Source organism: Ambystoma mexicanum, chromosome 7p, assembly GCF_040938575.1.
Source record: "Ambystoma mexicanum isolate Mex_15411 chromosome 7p, UKY_AmexF1_1, whole genome shotgun sequence".
Lineage (NCBI taxonomy): Eukaryota > Metazoa > Chordata > Amphibia > Caudata > Ambystomatidae > Ambystoma > Ambystoma mexicanum.
The window spans coordinates 874,539,910-874,560,893 of NC_090939.1; the positions used below are offsets into that span (position 1 = coordinate 874,539,910).

A 20,984-nucleotide genomic window follows, 5' to 3' on the forward strand; every position below is an offset into this window, starting at 1 on the left:
GTCTGATGCTGGTGCAAGGACTCGGTGGTAGTATGCAGCAAAACTCGATGCAAGGCTGCACTCAGGACAGGAATGGACGCATGTAAGCAATTTCGAATGACGGCCACTGATGCACAGCAATGCAAAAGAATTCAATTGCTGCGGTCACTTTCCCTCCTATCTCGGATACCCTTGATGCTAGGACCACGAAATTACACAGAGATAAGTCTTGTAGCACAAGCTGAGGATCCCCCAAGTTCTAGGCCTCAACTCGGAACAGTGACTTGGGCAGTTCAGTAGCCCGAACCCGGAGCTGGTCAGCCACAGGGTGGTCCCGGTGCACTTCTGAAGGCTCTTCTCTGTAGGACTCCGAGCGGACGTTGAATGGATGTTCCTTTCCCTCCAAGGGTCGTGGCTCCTTTGCAGGACAGCTAGAGATCACCTTCAAGACGGGGGCTCTCCGAGGACCGCAGCAGAAGTTGGTTGCCAAGCCTCCTTCTGAGTGGTCTCTGGATTCCTTGCAGGTCTTGCAGCTGGAAAAGAGTCTTGGCTCCTTCGGTTTCTTCCAGGATCTCTTGAGTTGTTGCAGGGGTCCTTTTCCTATCCAAAAAGCCAGGTAAGAGCACCAGGCACCACTAGTCAATGGCAGATCTAGGGGTGTGTGTATGTATGCATGTATGTATGTATGTATGTATGTATGTATGTATATATGTATGTGTATATATATGTATATTTCTGAGGCTTGTGGAATCTGCTTAGATCACATGCTGTGCATAGGCCGACATCTAGTGGAAGCTGCAGAGTATTACAGTTTGTTTTTCGAAACTCGAAAATGGGCGTTGACACAGGGCGTGCCAGTAATACTATCCCTAGTGTGACGTCCACTGTACCCAAGATCCCTCACGCGTCTAGGATCCTCAGATTGTTTTTTTTCCGCCAAACTGGTCGGAAGCATTTTGCGGAGTCCCCTGGCCTTAGCCATACTTTTGCTAAAAATTTAAAATAATAATCTATGGACATCCTTCCCCACCCCAACGTCTAACTTCGACACTCGACGCCGGCTGGAGAAGAAATAGACCGTCGGCTGCTGCACGACGGATTTGGGCCTCAGAAGGCCTCTGGCCTCGGCCCGGGCCTTGGAAGGCCTCGGCCCGGGCCTTGGAAGGCCTCTGGCCTCGGCCCTGCAAGTAGGGAGAGTGGGGGGTGGTACATACTCTACACTCTTGGTATATAGGTACTCCTTATACATTTCCTACACTTAACAGCCCGCTGCCTCATGGTGCGTATGGAGGGTACCCCTTTTTCAATTCTGCCCCAAGTGCAATCGCAAATACCCTAGGGTCGACAGGCACGCCACGTGCAATCTCTGCTTGCCGAGGGACCACCCCGAAGCGAACTGCAGAGCGTGTAGTAGGTTTAAACCTAAGACACCTAAGGACCGCTCGACGAAGCGTTGGGCCCACCACGCCAGGCAGGCGGCCATGGCAGCGGAGGGCGCCTTCAGCGACGGCAGCGACGCCGTACTTTCAGACGGCGAGGGCATTACGGCGTCGAAAGACAGCCGAGCGCAGGTCCCCGACCTCGGAAGGTCGTCCGGCAGGGCGGCTATGGGGAAGACCCCCGGCGACACAAGCGCTTCACATACTACACACACTAAACACACTAAGTCCAACCGAGACTTGACGACGTCGAGTTCTCGGAAAGAGACACAAACAGAACGGTCCGATTCGGTGTCCTCTGGGCGCTCTCGATCAAGATCGCCGCATGACTCCAGGCAATCATCCACTCTTGCCAAGAGGGCCTCGCTCCCTAGGCTAACAGAAGTTTGATCGTCGGAAGACGAAGACGACTTCCACCCCCAGGCCGCGCTCCAGGAGTCGGAGCCCGCAGTTAAAATCAGCAAGGCCCCACGCTCGAAGGACAGGGACACCACCCCGATCCTCGACGCCAGGTGTCGAAAACCTCCGGAGCCACTAAAGGACAGGGAAAACATGTTTCCACTCACGGGGAGAGGGGGGAAACAGCAGAAGAAACAACCTTTACACTCTTCCACACCTGTGAAACACACCTCTCCCCCTAGACAGACAAAACCAGGTCTGCTGATATGTCTAAAACCAGCAAAGCTACTCAAGATAAATCCCATAGACTTGCTGAAAGAGTCATTCCCAGTTCCAAAAAATGGTCCAGTGAAGACATAGATGGGGTCATGTCAAGAATGTCTTTTGTCTGATTTTTATGATAAAAATCCAGAACATTTCCTCTCGTATGATCCACAAGGGGCGACACCCTCAGGCTCTAAGGATCCTATCCCCCCCTTCCCCCCCCCCCCCCCCCCGAGTAAATAGCCCCGGTTTGAAACACTGATGAGGTCAGAACCCTTCGAGGTACAACCATACGCAAGACCATACTCACTGTATCAAAGAGAGGCTTCCTTTGGTGAGGACCAAGAATTTGGCATGGTAGAAGAGCAAACCGGGACGGGCTACTATGGGGATGATGAGGAAGAGGAGGACCTGGAAACATACAGAGTAGATTCCCCGGTAGAGAACGAAGCCCCGGTTTCCGACTCCCCAGTCGATAACCAACCCCTCCTAAACGAGGTTCTCGACGCGCAGCAGAACATTTCAACATTAACACCCACGGTGTCCAGGAGGAGAGGGACTTCGCAGAAGAGTTAGTGGGAGAAAGGAGGCCTGTTGCCCAGACCATCCCTATCCTTAAGTCCATTCAGTGGAGAATAGATCCGTCCCTGGCGAACCCGAACCTCACCAGAGCAGTCAATCCCAGGGTTGAAAAACTTTTCAGGGCGGCCCAGTCTGACCCGCTCTATATAAGAGGACATCTGAAGCCAGACTCCCTAGTTGTCACCAACACTCGTAAGAGGGCTGGAACACCCTTGTCATCGACCGAAGCTCCTCCCAACAAGGATAGCAAAAAACTATACGGTTTCGGCAGGAAAGTAGCCTCAACGCCTGCCTATCAAGCAAGGATTGCAAACTCCACCACCCTGTTGGCCAGCTACAACTGCCATCAGTGGGAAGAAGTCGCGGCACTCATAGCCTCTGCTCCTGAACCTTTAAAGGGCCAGTTAGCTCGGATTTCCGCAGAGGGTAGAGCCCGTGTCTGGTTGCATTTTGAAAGCAACCTTCGACGCCGCGGACAACACAGGCAGATTGATAGCGGCAGGCACTGTTATCAAAAGACATGCGTGGTTACGGCAGTCTGGTTTTAAGGCAGAAACCCAGGCATCATTGCTAGGCAAACCGGTGGAAACCGATCTGTTTGGTAAGGCGGTCGAAGACGCACTGAAGAATGCCAAGGATGAATACGAAACACTCAAGTCCCTTGGCCAGTTAACCAATAAACCCCCTAACCAGAGAGGGAATAGTAATTTTCGTCACCCACGCGGCCAAATTTCCCAGAGGATCTACCTATTCCCAGGGGCAGGGTACACAGTGGAACAACAACCAACAGTCTACCCAGGGTTACGGCAGGGGTAATAGGAGAGGTCGTGGTAAAGGCAGAGGCAGCCCCAACAAGGGAGGCGGCACGCCTCCACCAAAGCAGTGACGCTCAGTTCAGGGTCCCTTCTCACGCAACCCCAGTAGGGGGACGCATTTCCAACTTCACCCAGGCTTGGGAAGGGATCACATCAGACAGATGGGTGCTGTCAACAGTATCCACAGGATATTGTATAGAACTACTGCAGCGTCCCCGGAACCATCCTCCACGACAACGAGTACTCTTTAGAACATCAGAAGATTCTCCTCGAGGAGATCGCCATTCTGCTAGAAAAGGACGCGCTAGAACTCGTCCCGGGACACCAGGTAAACAAGGGTATTTATTCAACTTACTTCCTTGTGCCAAAGAAAGATTTGACAATGCGCCCAGTATTGGACTTACGGCCTGCCAACAAGTATGTCAAGCCCCAAAAATTTCGTATGACCACGCTACAAGAGGTAATCCCCCTCCTAAAAAAGGGGTATTACATGGCAACCTTGGATATGAAAGATCCTTATTTTCATATTTCCATGTTCCCAGCGCACAAAGTATTTGCGGTTCAAGGTGGACAGACAACACTACCAATTCAAGGTACTGCCCTTTGGGATAGCTTCAGCACCAAGGGTATTCACCAAGGTACTGGCGGTGGCGGCTGCACACCTACGCAGGGAGGCAATCCCAGCGTACCCTTATCTGGACGACTGGTTCATAACGGGGGAAACCCCAGGAATTTGCAGGACAAACATTCAAAGGAATATCGACCTCCTTCACAAGTTAGGCTTCTCAATCAATGAGAAAAAGTCTAGCCTAGTGTCAAGCACCTCAAAACAATTCCTAGGAGCAATCCTAGATACCCAAGAGGGGTTGACCTTTCCTTCAGAAGAAGGAATTCGGAATATACTACTGCAAATTCTGCATTATCAGTCCGGTCAACAAATAACGGTACGCAAAGCAATGCGTTTACTGGGCATGATGGCGTCATGTATTTACCTGGTCCCCCACGCGCGCCTGCGTCCCATGCAGGAATGTTTGGCGAAACAGTGGTCTCAGGCAAGTGGTCAGTGGGACGATCTAGTGGTCGTTTCGCCAACACTGGTACAAAGCCTTCACTGGTGGACAAGAGAGTCTCGCACAGGGGAAACCCTTTTACGATCCCGAGGTACAGGCAATAGTCACTACAGATGCATGCCTGACTGGGTGGGGAGCTCACCATCTCCACCACACAGCTCAGGGTCTCTGGTCTCACTCAGTGGCCAAGAACCACATCAACCTGCTAGAGCTTCTGGCAGTATTCAGAGCGCTTCAGGCGTTCAAGCCCCACCTACTAAACCTGTCAGTGCAAATCCGGACGGACAGCATAACAGCCATGTTGTGAACAAGCGAGGAGGGACTCGCTCGCCAAATCTGTCCAAGCTTGCCCAGAAAATCTGGATATGGGCACTCAGACGGAACATCTTCCTGTCATCACAACATGTTCCAGGGGAGCTCAATTCCCTAGCGGATGCTCTGAGCAGAGACTCCCTCCCAGAGGAACACAAATGGGTTCTACACAGAGCGGTCGTAGAAGATATCTTCTCTCAGTGGGATTTCCCCATTATAGACTTATTTGCCACAAGCGAAAACAGACAATGCCCAGGATTTGCATCCAGGTTCCCCCAACCAGACTCCCAGGGGAACGCCCTGTGGATGAACTGGTCAGGGATGTTTGCGTACGCTTTTCCACCAACTCCTCATCAGGAAAGTGGCGAACAAGATGAACAGAGTCGATGACGCTCGTCCTAGTTGCTCCCATGTGGGCAAGACAACCGTGGTTCCCACACCTATGCAGGATGGCGGTGTGCGAGCCCATCAAACTTCCAGCATGGTACAACCTACTGTCCCAGCACCAAGGTCAAACAGTGCACCAGCAACCCAACTCAATGAACCTGGCAGCATGGCTCCTGAGGTCATAGAGTTTGGACATCTCAATTTGCCACAGAGGTCTATGGACATCCTAAAGGAATCTAGGAAACCAAACACAAGGCACTGTTACTTTGACAAGTGGAAGAGGTTTGTTATCTGGTGCCAGAGTAGACAAATCAACCCAGTTGATTGCACTCCTTCCACTATTGTTACATACATGCTCCACCTGCTAGATGCAGGATTGGTTTTTAACTCACTGAAAGTACACCTGGCAGCCCTGTCGGCTTACACCACTTCCCATAGCAAGGTTTCGTGGTGGAACGTACCAGTAGTTAAAGCCTTCATGGAAGGAGTAAAGAGACTTCACCCTCCTTTTCAAACCCACCACCAGGGTGGGATCTTAATGTGGTGCTAGCCAAGTTCATGGGCCCCCTTTCGAACCCATGCATAAAAGCAGTCTCAAACACCTGACTTATAAAACAGCCTTCTTAGTAGCTATTACTTCTATAAGAAGGGTCAGTGAAATTCAGGCTCTGTCAGTGCAGGATCCCTTCTTTACTGTCCATAAAGACAAACTGGTATTACGCACACACCCTAGGTTCTCACCTAAATTTATATCAAAATTCCATGTAAACCAGTCCATCGAGCTTCCGGCTTTCTTCCAGGACTCGCAAAGCTCGGCTGAGGTGAAACTACACACCCTAGATGTGCGTAGGTCGGTCCTTTACTATGTAAATAAAACCAGACCGCTAAGAAAAACAGATCAACTGTTTGTCTCCGTAGCTACAGGCAGAGAGGGGGATCGCGTCTCTAAAGGTGCCATCTCGAAGTGGATTATTAACTGTATCCAGCTGTGTTACTCGCTCTCTGAAAGAGCTCTGCCTTTCACGCCAAGAGCCCACTCTACTAGAGGCATTGGGGCCACTCTGGCTTTCATTGCAAATGTACCCCTTGACACCATTTGCAAAGCAGCTTCTTGGAGCTCTATTCACACTTTTACTCAGCATTACTGCATTGACACCCGTTCCAAGGCAGATACACAAGTGGGACAAGCGATTCTAAGACACTTATTTGCTCATGACCCTTCTCACATCCCACCTCCTTCAGGTACTGCTCGCTAATCTATGCACAGCATGTGATCTAAGCAGATTCCACAAGCCTCAGAAGGGATACATTACTCACCGTAATCGTATTTCTGATGCTTCTATCTGCTTAGATTCACATGCGACCCACCCTTCCTCCCCTCTGAGAGAAGACGCATGATTGCTTGTAGTTTTACCTTTCTGTCTAATCTGCTTGGATTATCTGTACTCGCGCTACTCCTCATGCTACCTCATGTCAGAAAAAATACAATCTGAGGATCCTAGACGCGTGAGGGATCTTGGGTACAGTGGACGTCACACTAGGGATAGTATTACTGGCACGCCCTGTCGACGCCCATTTTCGAGTTTCGAAAAACAAACTGTAATACTCCGCAGCTTCCACTAGATGTCGGCCTATGCACAGCATGTGAATCTAAGCAGATACAAGCATCAGAAATACGATTACGGTGAGTAATGTATCCCATATGTGTGTTCATTCTGAGGCTTGTGGAATCTGCAGATCACATGCTGTGCATAGGCCGACATCTAGTGGAATCTGCAGAGTATTAGTTTGTTTTTTGAAACTCGAAAAGGGGCGTTGAACTAGGGCGTGCCAGTAATACTATCCCTAGTCTGACGTCCACTGTACCCAATGTCCCTCACGCGTGTAGGACCCTCAGATTGTTTTTTTCCACCATACTTGTCGGAAGCATATTGCGGAGTTCCCTTGGCTTTAGCCATTTATCAATATAATTACAAAATGTCCCTGTTTTCTCCAACCCTACGCCGAAGATAGACGTCTGTGAATCAAGACTGAGGAAAACATCTGTCGAGACTACACGACAGACTTTGGGCCTCGGAAGGCCTCTGGCCTCGGTCCTGTACAAGTAGGGAGAGTGGGGGTGGGCACACACACTAGTTTCCTACATATACCCACCTGCTGCCAATTAGTAACATATGGAGAGTACTCCCTATAAATTCTGCCCAAAGTGTAACCGTAGGTTTCCCTGAGTAGACCAACACAATACGTGTAACTTGTGTCTCACACAGGACCATTCCGAGGTTAATTGTAGAGCTTGTAAGCTCTTCAAGGCCATAACACTCAAGGACCGCTCGACGAATCGCTGGGCCCACTACGCCAGGCAGCTAGAAGCCATGGACGCCGTGGGTTCATTCAGCGATGGCAGCAACACCTCCTTATCCGACGGCGAGGGCACAGGGGGACTTCAGGCACCCACGCTCAAGCCCCAGAAATCGGAGGACTGACAGGCGGTTCAGTTATGGGGACAACACCCAGCAGCAAGAGCGCAACGCACACCTCTTCCACCAAACACATTAACCCCAGCCGAGATTCGACACGTATGTTGAGCGATCGGCAAAAGAAGTCATCGAGAGTGGTCCGCAGATTCGGTGTCCTCTGGGCGTTCCAGGTCACGTTCGCCTCATGACACACAGCAACCATGGTTGCAAGAGGTGCCACGTTACCAAAAGTCATTGAGGCCCAGTCAGACGAATCCGACCTCTTCGCCCAAGTAGCGCGTTCGACGTCTACCTCAGTAGTACGTTTGATGTCTGCTTCCACGATTCAACGCCCCTCTTCCAAGACTCCCGAATCTTGTGCTACCACCTCCGAATCTCAACGCCAGGCGTTGAAACATTCAGAAAACCTTAAAGGTTCAGGAAAACATTCCTCTAGTCATGGGAAGGGGGGAAAAACAACATAAAAGAACCTCAGAACACCAGGTTCAGAAGGAAAAACAAAGAAAAATCCAAGGTCCCTGTCATCAAGGGAAAGGATTGTTCCTCCCACTCCTCAGGATATAGGCATGGATGAGGAACCACAGCAAGAGGGTTATCCCCAGTTCCAAGCAATGGAACTCCGAGGACATTGATAGGTTAATGAGGAGGATGTCCTTTTTTGTAGAATTCTACGAAAACGACCCTAATTATTTCCACAGCTATCAAAATACACCAGCTACATCTGCCCTTAGAGATCGAAAGACCCTCAACCCCCTACTTAGAGGCTCCGTTCTGAGACTCCAGTTCAGGGTTTGGTTTCAGACCCTTCTATAATTCAGCCTTACCAGCCATATGGTGTGGAGTCAGAAATACAGATGCTGGAAGACTAGACAGGGGTTGATTACAATGGGGATGAGGCGGAACCCTACAGTCTTGACTCCCCTATTCCAAGGGATCCCCCAGTGAATGGCTCACCGGTTGACAAACCATTACTGAATGAGGTACTAGCTAAAGCTGCAATCCATTTTCAAATAGACACACAGGGAGTCCAAGAAGATAGATTTTGCCGAAGAAATCCTAGGGGACAGGAAATCCATTGACCAAGCTATCCCCATTTTAAAATCAATCCAACGCAGAATTGATCCTTCTCTGGTAACCCCTAATCTTACTCGGGCAGTCAATCCACAAGTAGAAAAACTATTTCGGGCCGCACCCTCTGATACCTTATACATAAGGGGTCAGTTAAAACCAGACTCATTGGTAGTAACCACTACCAGAAAGAGGACGGGCACACCACTAGCTTCTTCAGAAGCACCCCCTGACAAAGAGAACAAGAAAATGTATGCTCTGGGGAGGAAGGTGGAATCAACATTAGCATATCGGGCACGTATTGCCAACACCACCACTCTGTTAGCAAGCTACAATTGCCACCAATGGGAACAAGTAGCTGCCCTAATAGCCTCTGCACCTGAACCACTAAAGGGCCAGTTGGCCCAAATTGCAACAGATGGAAGATCTGTGTAAGGATGAATCCTTAAGGCAAACTTCGATGCAGCAGATAATGCAGGCAGATTAATATTGGATGGCACAGTAATAAAACACCATGTTTGGCTGAGACAATCCGGGTTCAAGCCTGAGACCCAAGCCACCCTCATAGACATGCCGGTTGAACCAAACGTCCTATTTGTCAAAGCAGTGGAGGAGGCGCTAAAGACAGCCAAGGACGAATACAAGACCTTAAAATCCCTCGGCCAACTGACAAATAAGCCCTTGGGTCAAAGGGGAAATAATAATTTTCTTTGATTCCGCGGCCAAAGCTCCCAGAGGGGTTCCAACTACTATCAAAATCAAGGAACCTCATGGGGCAGCAATCAATCCCAAGCTACTCAAGGTTTCACCTGAGGTCAGCACAGGGGCCCCTCTAGGGGTAGAGGCATCCCCCGTGGAGGTTTTACACCACCCAATAAACAGTGATGTTCCGCTGCGGGTCCCTTCCCATGCATCCCCAGTAGGGGGGGGGGGCACATTTCCACCTTCACCCATGCATGGGAAAGGATCACTTTGGACAGATGGGTGCTGTCCACAGTGTACTGTATAGAGCTACTAGAACGCCCCCGCAACCATCCTCCTTCCTTGGAGCACCAAAGAATCCTCCTCGAGGAGATCACCATTCTTCTTGCAAAGGACGCAATAGAACTTGTCCCGGGCAATCGGGTAAACCAGGGTATTTATTCAACCTACTTCCTTGTGCCAAAAAAAGATCTAACGATGCACCCAGTATTAGATTTGCGCCCTGCAAACAAGTATGTCAAGCCATAAAAATTCAGCATGGCTACACTGCAAGAGGTAATCCCCCTATTAAAAAAAGGGTGATTACATGGCAACATTTGATATGAAAGATGCCTATTTTCATATTGCCATTTTCCCAGCACACAGAAGATTCTTGCGTTTTCAAGATAGACAGCCAGCACTACCAGTTCAAGGTGCTGCCCTTCGGTATAGCCTCAGCTCCAAGGGTATTTACCAAGGTACTGGTGGTGGTGGCAGCGCACCTACGCAGGGAGGCAATCGTGGTGTACCCTTACCTGGACGACTGGCTCATCACAGGGGAAAGCCCCATAATTTGCAGATTGAACATTCAAAGAACAATTGACCTCTTCCAATTGGGCTTCTCAATCAACGAGAAAAAATCAAGCACGGTGCCGAGCATCAACACCCAAGAGGGGTTGGCCTTTCCGTCAGAGGAAAGAATTCGAAATCTCTTGTTGCAAATTCCTCTATCAGTCTGGTTCCCAAATAAGGGTACGCAAAGCGATGTTTGCTAGGCATGATGGCATCTTGCATTGACCTGGTTCCCCACGCGCGCCTGCGACCCATGCAGGAATGGTTGGCGAAACAGTGGTCTCAAGTAATTGGTCAGTGGGACGATTTAGTGGTTGTTTCACCAATGCTATTACTAAGTCTTCGCTGGTGGACAAGAGAATATTACAAAGGGGAAACACTTTTAAGATCCAGAGATACAAGCCTTTGTCACAAGAGACGCCTCCCTGGCAGGGTCGGGAGCTCACTACCTTCACCACACAGCTCAGGGTCTCTGGTCTTTCAGACTGGCTCAGAACCACATTAATCTGCTAGAACTTCTGTCAGTCTTCAGAGCGCTTCGGGCATTCGAACCCCTCCTATCCAACCTGTCTGTGCAGATTCTAACAGCACAACAGCAATGTTTTACTTAAACAAGGGGGCACTGCGTTCGCCAAATCTGTCCAAGCTTGCCCAGAAAATGTGGAAATGGGCACTCAGACGGAACATTTACCTGTCAACCCAACATATTTCAGGGGATCTCAATTCACTAGTGGATGCTCTGAGCAGAGATCCCCTCCCACTGGAACACAAATGGTGACTACATGAAGAAGTTGTAGAAGATCTCTTCTCTCAGTTGGGTTTCCCCACTATAGACCTATTTGCCACAGGCGAAAACAGACAATGCCCAGACTTTGCATCCAGGTTCCTCCAGCCAGGCTCCAAGGGGAACGCTCTATGGATGAATTGGTCAGGGATGTTTGCCTGTGCTTTTCCACCAACCCCTCTAATGAGGTGGTCAACAAGATACTCAGGGAATCGATGACACTCATCCTAGTTGCTACTATGTGGGCAAGACAACCATGGTTCCACACTTACGCAAACTGGCGGTGTGCGACCGCCATCAAGCTCCCGTGCTGGTACAACCTACTCTCCCAGCACGAAGGACAAACAGTGCATCCTCAACCCAACTCTATGAACTTGGCAGCATGGCTCTTGAAGTCAGAGTTCGGCCATCTCAATTTGCCCCAGAGATGTATGGATATCTTAAGAGTCTAGAAAACCTAACACAAGACACTGTTACTTTGATAACTGGAAAATATTCCTTATTTGGTGCCAGAATAAACAAATCAACCCAATTGATTGTACTCCTTCCAATATTGTCACCTATATGCTCCACCTACTGGATGCAGGGTTAGTATTTAATTCTCAAGCTACACCTGGCGACGCCGTCGGCCTACACCACCTCCCATAACAAGGTGTCATGGTGGAAAGTGCCAGTTGTCAAGGCCTTTATGGAAGGGGTAAAGAGACTCCACCCTCCAATTTCTAACCCACCACCAGGTTGGGACCGTAATGTGGTGCTTGCTAAACTCATGGGACCTCCCTTTGACCCCATGCATAAAGCTAGTCTCAAACACCTGACTTATAAAACTGCCTTCTTAGTAGCCATTACATCCATAAGAAGGGTCAGTGAAATTCAGGCTCTGTCAGTGCAGGATCCTTTCTTTACTGTTCATAAGGATAAACTGGTTTTACGCACTCACCCTAGGTTTTCACCTAACTTCATTTCAAAATTCCATGTTAACCGGTCCATTGAGCTACCGGCCTTCTTCCAAGAACCCAAAAGCTCTGCTGAGGTGAAACTCCACACACTAGATGTGAGGAGAGCGGTCCTCTACTACGTGAACAAAACCAGACCGCTAAGGACGGTTTTATCTATCTAATCTGCTTGGATACTCTGTACTCGCGCTACTCCTCGTGCTACCTCATGTCAGAAAAAATACAATCTGAGGGTCCTACACGCGTGAGGGATCATGGGTACAGTGGACGTCACACTAGGGATAGTATTACTGGCACACCCTAGTTCGCCCCTTTTCGAGTTTCAAAAAACAAACTAATACTCTGCAGCTTCCACTAGATGTCGGCCTATGCACAGCATGTGAATCTAAGCAGATACAAGCATCAGAAATAAGATTACGGTGAGTAATGTATCCCATATATATCCCTTTACCCCCACCCCGTGGCAACATTCATTCATTGCACCCAGACACACTGGCACCAGTATGTGTATTGGGACTAGACAGTGCCAACCCACTTCCTGACAGCAAACACATAGCCCTCCAGTAGCCTGCCAAAATTATCTACTTTCCTGTGCAGAGCAAGTCCACATAAGGATTTTCCTGGCCTCACAGGCCTGGAAGAATGCTAAAAGACAAGATGGACAAAGGACAAGCGAAGAATATCATGGTTTGGCCACTAGCCAGTTAGTAGCCAAACGTGGAAAACGCGGTAAGACCAAAAAGTAACTGCTGCCACCAGCTTGACCAGTTAGCGCACCTAGAGTAACCAAAAATCCTCTAAGTATAGAGTAAAACAAATTGTACTGCATTGCAAGATGCCTTGTACAATGATGAAAATTGTGATAAGTTACTGAAAGTAGGAACAAGGTAACCGGACTAAGAGAAACAAGGCTTCCCAGTAATGACAGCTTGAAGTACATGTCCGTTTCCCCATAACAGATGAGAAAAAGCCAGTGTAGTGAAGCTTAAGGCTTCAGTTCACTAGAAATGGAAGCAAAACTGATGCGAGAGACCGAAGAAATCCTTGCTGTTGGGCCTTTCTCAAGACTGCTGCTGTGACATCCCATTCAGTCATTCCTTTCGTCACCAGGCCGAAGAATTTGACCAGATACGCTGCTGCTGCACAGAAAAGAATACAGCTGCATATTCTTGAACCACCCTGAGGTACTGTGGGGCTCAAGGTAGAACTTTCCTCAAGCCGAGTAGTCACTCCCCTGTGAGTGAAGTACGATCCTAGGTTTTAAGCTGTCAACCCATACCTCTTGTTCAGGCCTTACGGCTTGTGCGCTTTTAGTGAGTCCTTTGCAGGATCTTTAACTGGTTTTATCCTGCTGAAGTATATTTATTTAAGTAACTTTGCCTTTCCTGCTGCTGCATAAGACTTTTGCAGTCATCCTACGCTGACTTTGATGAACTGTTGACTAGGTAGGGATTGGACTGCTTAAGCATTAGAAGCCTTAAAGTATTGCTAAGAAGTAAATTGCTACTAATAGTGTTGAATAACCCTCTCTTTCCTTCCTACAGACTTTGTAAATGAATGACTGTCATTTCACTGTAGCCAATGCAGGCGCACCCTACTACTATTTAAACAGTGAAACTGTCATTACTATTGAAGCAGTCACGTTTGAAAAGTGTTGTTAATATTTCCTATGTGTATTGGTTAATATAAAAGGGTATTTTCTTACCTGACTTGTGTATATAAAATAAATGTATATTTTATAATAACATTCAGTGTGTAAGTTTATTTGGGCTATTGTACTGACTGGGTTAATTATACTTACCTACAGCTCACATCCCCTTCCTAAGATAACCATTGCTGCTCTCATTCTAACAATCCTTTCGGTAGTACATACTTATACCAATGTTTGGGGACCTGTACACCAAAGTATAGTCCCAACTTCAGGTTTTCTTGAGCTAACTCGATCAAGTAGTAAACTTAAACTATGGCCTGCCTGTATTTTTTCTAAGCAGCCTGCTGAGAGTTTAGAGCTTCTGTACATGCGCTACTTGTGTAATAAAAATGTCTAAAACAAGTGTGCCCACTTGATTTAGGTCTGTTCCTTGCACCGAAGTCAGCTTAAAGCAAACATTTACAAAGCCAACAGTTGGAATGTGTATAGCATTCGATTGGCATTTGCCAGACATTATCATTTTCAAACTGTTGGGATCGTACAGCAACCGCTAGCACCATTATGGCAATTTCTGGCAAGTACTAATCCCATCCCCACTCCAAAGCCAAACCTATTGCCTTTGCCAATGCCTGTTTCAGATTGCTGAAGTGTGCATATTCAGGTGCTTTTGCTTTACTTGTTAAAACAATCTCTTCGGGATGTTTTACAATGCTTAAACTGAACTGTCAATCTTTCAGTTTACATCTATGTATTTCGCTTAATAAAATACAACAGAGAAACGTACTTGACTTGAAACTCCAAAATCGATTTTCAGTGCAAATGTGGTTTTATGGCAAGATTAAAGGCTTAAGATATTCAGTTGAGTAGTTTAGGGGTGAGTGATGAATATCTCAAATACACAAATGAAGAAAAAAACCTGCTATACATGACCAAGTGTTTCCCACCAGTTATGTGGAGCATAGGTGAAGTCCAAAGTGATGGCTTTTACTTTTGTTTTTCCTGACGCTTCGTCTCTAGAAAGTTGTTTTTTTTCATTTTAAGGCACCTTGATTGCCTTTCATATGTACTTGCTCGCAGTGTTTCTTTTCCACTGTTGTGCGTTGCATTTCCTATCGGTGAACACAATGTAAACTTAATTCTATTGCCCTGCATCATACCCCTTGTGACCACTTTTTCTAGCAACAATTCCCGAGATATTAATGTCACGTCAGTGCTTAACATTTGAGTGCACAGCTTCCTCTTTAAGATTATCAAGCCACGTTTCCTAGCCTAGGCACAAAGTGCTGTGGGCCTCATTCAGTCGGTGCTCTTTTTTGAGAACGTGTTCCTGGCTTCTGAACATGCACACAGGAGTGAGTTTCTCCCTTCGTTGCCATCCAACTTGTTTGCTATAACTCTGTTACCGTGTATATTGGCTGAACCTTTCACTAGGGCTTCCTTCCATGTTTTATAGTCCGATGCCCCTTGGTTTTGGGGGTCTTCGTATAAGGGTTTTTCCTTTTGGGCTTTCAATTTCAAATCATATGCATAAAGACTCATGTACATTTTTACATACGATAACTGGCCATGTTTTCATGTTTGTGCATTAATCACTTTAGAGAAGTCATTTTGAAGATGTTCTTGTTACCAAAGGTTGATGGCTTGGGACTCTTTCCATCTTTTCTTGACTGGCTAATCCTTTGTTCCTTTGGAAATACCTGTTAATGCACTGCGGTATATTTGGATCAACAATCAAAATCTTTGTTGTAGCAGCCATGTCCTAGAAGAGAAGACAATAAGGGTGGTTTATAGGTTTTTCCCATTTCATGCTCTGTTCCACCTGAACATACATTTTTTTTGTTTAGAATTTAATCCAGATCTTCAGGCTCCCAATACAAGAAATACATGCTTCTCGAGATTGTAGCACTAGACAGGACTGAAAACCCCCACCCTCCATTGAGTCTCGGTGGTTTTGCAAGTGTACTTTAATAATTTTTAATGTGGTGAAGGAAAAAGGCTAGCGCCATAGTTTGATCAGACACGCATGAAAGCAGGAAGGCATCTCCACAAAATGGACGGCAGAGAACATGTGCCTGTTGCTCATGCCATAATGTCCTTAGCGACAGAGTCCCCTGGCCAAAAATAAGTCTGGCCTGGACCATTAAAACCTATGAATGTCCCCCATATAGGCAGAAAGTCCTAAATGGATAGTTGTAGAGTGCACTATTATGCTCAATGTGTGAGAATTTCTGATATCCGGAACTCAAACAGTTATCCAATAGATGAACAGATTTCTCATCGGGTTTTCCTCACTAGATTGGTAACAGACGTATCAGGAAAATATCCACCACCAAATGTCTTGATGTTGACTGTGCGGTGTAGAGCTGCCTGGAAATGTACTCTATGTAGAGCTTTTGTTGTGCACCTGGCTTCACAAGGTTTAATTTCCCATCACATACAAATGGATTCCATTTTATCTACCCTTCTCGAGATTGTGCTTTTGCAGAGGTTGGGATTCAGCAGCCAGAGCCCAACTTGAATTATTTGCAACTAATACTTCCCTCACTTTCCCCTTTTTTTGGGGGGGTGGGAGAGGGTGCGGGGAGTGAGTTATACAATATGGTCTTTTTTTCCAACTGTCAAAAGGTTGCATCAGATACTTGGATTATGTGTTATCTGGATTAAAATCTACCTTCATCCTACTAGTTTTTCTTTGTTGTAAATCATGACAGAACTGTTATATTTCACTTATCTGGCTTCCTAAGCTATCTTTTACAAGTATTTAAAAAAAAAAAGCAAGAAGAAATGCTGCAAGTCTAAAGCATTTCAGTGCTTATGATCTTATACAGGCGTTTCTTAACACAGGGCATGCCCTTGCAAACTCCAAAGCGTTTGGCTGGTGCAAACAATTCCATCTAAAAATGTCTGTTCCTAGTTAATTTTTTCTGGGAAGGGTATATTTTTGAGGTTATAGTAACTTTCTTTGTGCCAGGTGGCATTATCAAGCTTCTGAAAACTCTCAATGGAACTATGAGCAGCCAAATGTGTATTATGAATAACTAGAATACAACCTTTTTTTAAATTTCAAAGCAGTCTGTTTAAAAAAAAAAAAACTAACTACTTTAACGGCTTGCATTTAGCAGGCATTACTGTTGCAATGTGGCTTGCCTAATTGGGATGTGGTACTAGATTGAGCTTCTATTTGTCCTCTGCATTCCATAGCAAATGACCTCGACATACATTTCGCCTACACTATCGCTGCTTTGTTACATTCTTGGGCTTCATCATAGACATGACTTTCTGAGGATGGAAGCTTCTTCTGGTTGAGAAATCTGGATGGTGTTCATTGAGCTAACCCCATTTGTTGCTGTGATCAACGTAATCAGATTAGTGAGTTGGTTTTTCCTGTCCATCCAAGGGAACTTTGGGAGTCCTCCTTTTCTTTAACATCTCTTAAAGGTTGCAGACGTCTCATCTCTGTGAAAGACCGGCTTGTTGTGAGCATGTTTCTCAGTAGAAAAACCCAAGAGCCAAATTACTTTGCTGGCGCAAACCTATTCCTTCTTGGGAATTGCAAGCTGCATTTGGCAGCACAGCAGATCTAATTGAATCACTGTTTGTGGGAATCTTATGGTTCGCTAGATCGATGGATGGGCAGTGGTCCATGAAGAAATGTTTGTATAAATTGCCAGAAACCTCAAGCAGGCTTGCCATTTTTGTGTGAATTTAATGTTGCATCCTCAGAATGGACACGCTCTCAGCAAAATCGTTCACCAATATCAGGGATTGGAAGCACAATTTCGGTTTTCATTCCCTGAAAAATAAAGTGGATCAGGTCCTTGACAATTGATCATTTTTGTATCTTGCTTGATTATTTTGATTCCATTTGTAGATCCAATCCATAGGCTATGGAGAAGGATGCATTGATGCAACGTTTTTGTCTCCTTCATAATGGCATTTTGTCCTGCAAACCTATTGCCCAGTTCTTGAGTTTGTATTTTGTTAATTTCCCAAATTGGTCAGTCTACTTCCAACAGGCATTTTCCACAATCTAGTTAAGCCTCTTGTTCCTGTCTGGATGGTTACAGATTTCTGCTGGTTGAAACTAAGGCTTTCACATATTTTCCTTAATTAAGATTCTTGCATTTTTTTAAAAACTTAAGTTCAGCATAACATAACCATACAGTTACAGTTGATCAGCAAACAAACGTACGATAGAGTACTCTGTACATACGCACAGTCAGCAATTCAATTTCACTTTCACCACCCAAGTGCCATTGTTGTCCCTGCATTTCAGCTTTAGCCACGTCGCGTCTCTCAATTCACCCCAAATGTCCGTTGGTCTGGACACATGGGGCACAATTCTTGCATTTTAGATGGAAAACCAAAGCAGATCCATTGTTTTTAGGATTTATATCTGGTGTTGACAACACCACGCCCCTTTTGCCAATTAAACTTATTTTCTCAGCTCATAGATTTTATTTTGCACTGCAAATGCACAGATACTAAATGCCAGTGTGACATTGCCAAGTGTGTGGACATAATTGACAGTTTGATGGATACTTTCACCAACTTCACATTATTTGGAATTGTTGGCTTTTCATACCGTCTTTGTACTTTTGTTAATGCCATTATTAGCCCTAGGGTAATTTCTTAAATTCTTTTCTAACACGCTGCACTGAAACACACTTGGCCTCTGTTTTTGATCCTTTGTCTTCATAGTATGTTGGTATTTGCATGTCTTCAGGTATTCAAGGCCTGCACTGCTCCTAGGAGATTATTGTAACTTTGAGAATTAATTTTCTGGAGAATTTACGCTCTCGTATCCTCCCTGACATGGTTTTGCAGTGAGGCCAGGGTGAGGTCTCTGTTTTGGGTTTAATGGACTTGGAGTACTATTGCTTATCTAGCGTCATAAGCAATAGCACGGTTAAAGTCTGAGTGGTTGGTCAGGTGGCTCTGCATTTTAAGGCTTTTTATCTTAAACCTAATAAGCTTGTATCTAAAGTTGGTGTTTCCATATTTTTAATTAGCATAATCTGAAGCCTCCAGTCTTGCCATAAAATGCAGATTTCCCTAACTATTGTGGTTTTTAAATCTTGATTTTATTAAAGGCACGGAGGCGAGGATTATCCCTCCTCTCAAAACCCTTATCTTATTTAACGTTTTCTTGTTTTATACTTCATTTCAGCTGGGGATACCAGAGCGTGATGATCCTCCAGATGAATGAGGCGTGTACGGTTTAATGAACTGAAACCAGACTTCAAATCTGTTGCTGAAGTCCACCTATGGATTGATTGCACCTTTAAAGAATACCTGTTGGTGTGGCCGATACTAAAAAGAGGGAAGACTGCATAAGCCTGGACTTTAAATTATGCTAATGCTATGATCTGATTGGTGGGGATCCCCCCAGTTGCAAGAGTTTTCCCCACCTTTGCCCTGTAAAGGGAAACGTTTGTTTTTTTTTGTTACTTTTTTGTTCGAGAAAAAGTAAAGCAAGACAGTTTTAGCCTCACCTATGTGTTTTATAAATAGTTTATTTTGGCAGCTGAGAAAAATGCAAGCGGGATTTCCTGCCATCTTCCTCTGCATATTTGAAAAATACCCCTTGCTACTTCCATACTGTCTTTTCTTTTTACTGTTTTGAGCTGGGAGTGAGTATGTCAACTGCAAGTAGCTGTTAGTCTTTTCTTAATGTCTTTTAGAGCTGGAGACACTTTACTTTTGATGTATTTTACCCTACAGATGTGATTACGTTTTTCTTTTGGCGTTTTTCCATTTTTCATTGTTCAAGATCGTTGTGTTCCAGCTGTGTTTTCTCACTCAAAAGTGGATTGGTATTGTATTTAACATTTCATAGGGTACAGGTCTCTTTTCACAGAAATGTCACTTAGTATCCAGATTTTAAAGAATGCTTTCCCACCATCTACTTCCGCAGACTCTTCAAATTATGACATTCCGAAACCTTTTATAATGTTAGGTGCCCCTCATGAGCTATGGTTGGGTAGGCTGGTGGAAAGAAAATGTAAATAATGTGCACATCTGCTTGCCTGCAAACCCTCCCCACCCACTCTGCTCCCCATCACCTCCCACACCTCACCGCCACAAAGGTTTTTCTCCAGATAACAGCAGACTATTGTTAATATGTGGATCAGCATACATGCAACAAGAATGTGAAGATCTAGGCAATGTTTACGTTTGGATAATACAATACAATGTCTGATGTAGACTCTGCCGTCTTTCATTATGTCCTGTGAAGACTGAACTTTTCTGAGATGTGACAGTTGGTGCCATCAATCTTCTCATTTATAACGTTTGTAGTAACCTTAAGTAAATAAATATAAACTGTAAAATGAACTGCAGACGTTTCTCGCGTGGTGTAAGGGGCAGGCCGCTTGCTGTTTTTTTGTGGGCTACTTCATAACTGGTTGTGGATAATCTTGGCAACCAAGTGCTTGCTGTATGACCTGTATTTTCATTTTACCCAGACTATTGTGAAAGTTATTGAAGATCCAAATGATCTACGACACAACCTTGAGAGGAAGAGGAAAAATCGGCAGCTGAGTGCAGAAGAGGAAGCATTTTCTCCTGAAAGGTGCTTTTCCCCACACGTACTGCTTTTCCCAGTGCTGTCCTAAAATATTTCCTTCCTTTCTGAATTTTCAGCATTGATGGATTTAGTACCATCTATTTGAAGCTGGGTCCTGCTACCTTTAAACTTTGTTTCTGATCATGAACACTTATGTTTTTTTGTTCAGAGTCGCTGGCAGTGTGATACACAATTAAGTGAACGGTACAAATCGCGTGTGTACTCTGGGTTAGAATGCTGGTTGAATATTCACATATAAATTGTGTACAAACTAAAATAAAGGTGCTTATTCAGACATTAGCATCCCTGCCTTCGAAGAGACCTCACGATTGCTGTTTGTGACAAGGTTTGTGCCAGAAGGAGAAGGTACAAAGTACATGTGCCTCCTGCTTGGCTGTTGAAACGAGAAAGATAAATAGAGGTGAAGTATTTGGTGTGTCCTTAATTGGCTAGGGGTGGGGGTAATGGGCTAGCTAGGATATGCAATGCCTTTCTCTTGCAGGCTTTGTGCCATTTGTTGTTTTTATTTATTTATTTTTTCCTCCAGCTCTTGGTTTCCCAATTGTGTGCGTGGTAAAACCATGCAGTTTGACATGTTTTCTGGGTTTAGCAAATATTTTGTCCTGTATGGTGAGATTGGGCTTGGGTTTACCAGGTATGCATGCACCCAGTATCTAAACGTTTAGTGTTGACCAAATGT

At 45.7% G+C, this 20,984-nt stretch overlaps 1 protein-coding gene across 7 annotated transcripts in view; it reads left to right on the top strand.

Annotated features, from left to right (window-relative positions):
- BCLAF3 (BCLAF1 and THRAP3 family member 3) overlaps nt 1-20,984 on the top strand; it is an 856,420-nt gene that overhangs the window by 427,578 nt on the left and 407,858 nt on the right. For 6 of the 7 annotated variants that reach the window (XM_069637097.1, XM_069637096.1, XM_069637103.1 and 3 more), the window contains one exon: nt 20,184-20,290. In XM_069637097.1, the coding sequence (XP_069493198.1) occupies nt 20,184-20,290 (107 nt within the window). Of the gene's footprint in view, nt 1-18,886; nt 20,053-20,183; nt 20,291-20,984 lie in introns of those variants that run through there. The other variant, XM_069637104.1, reaches the window with a different exon arrangement.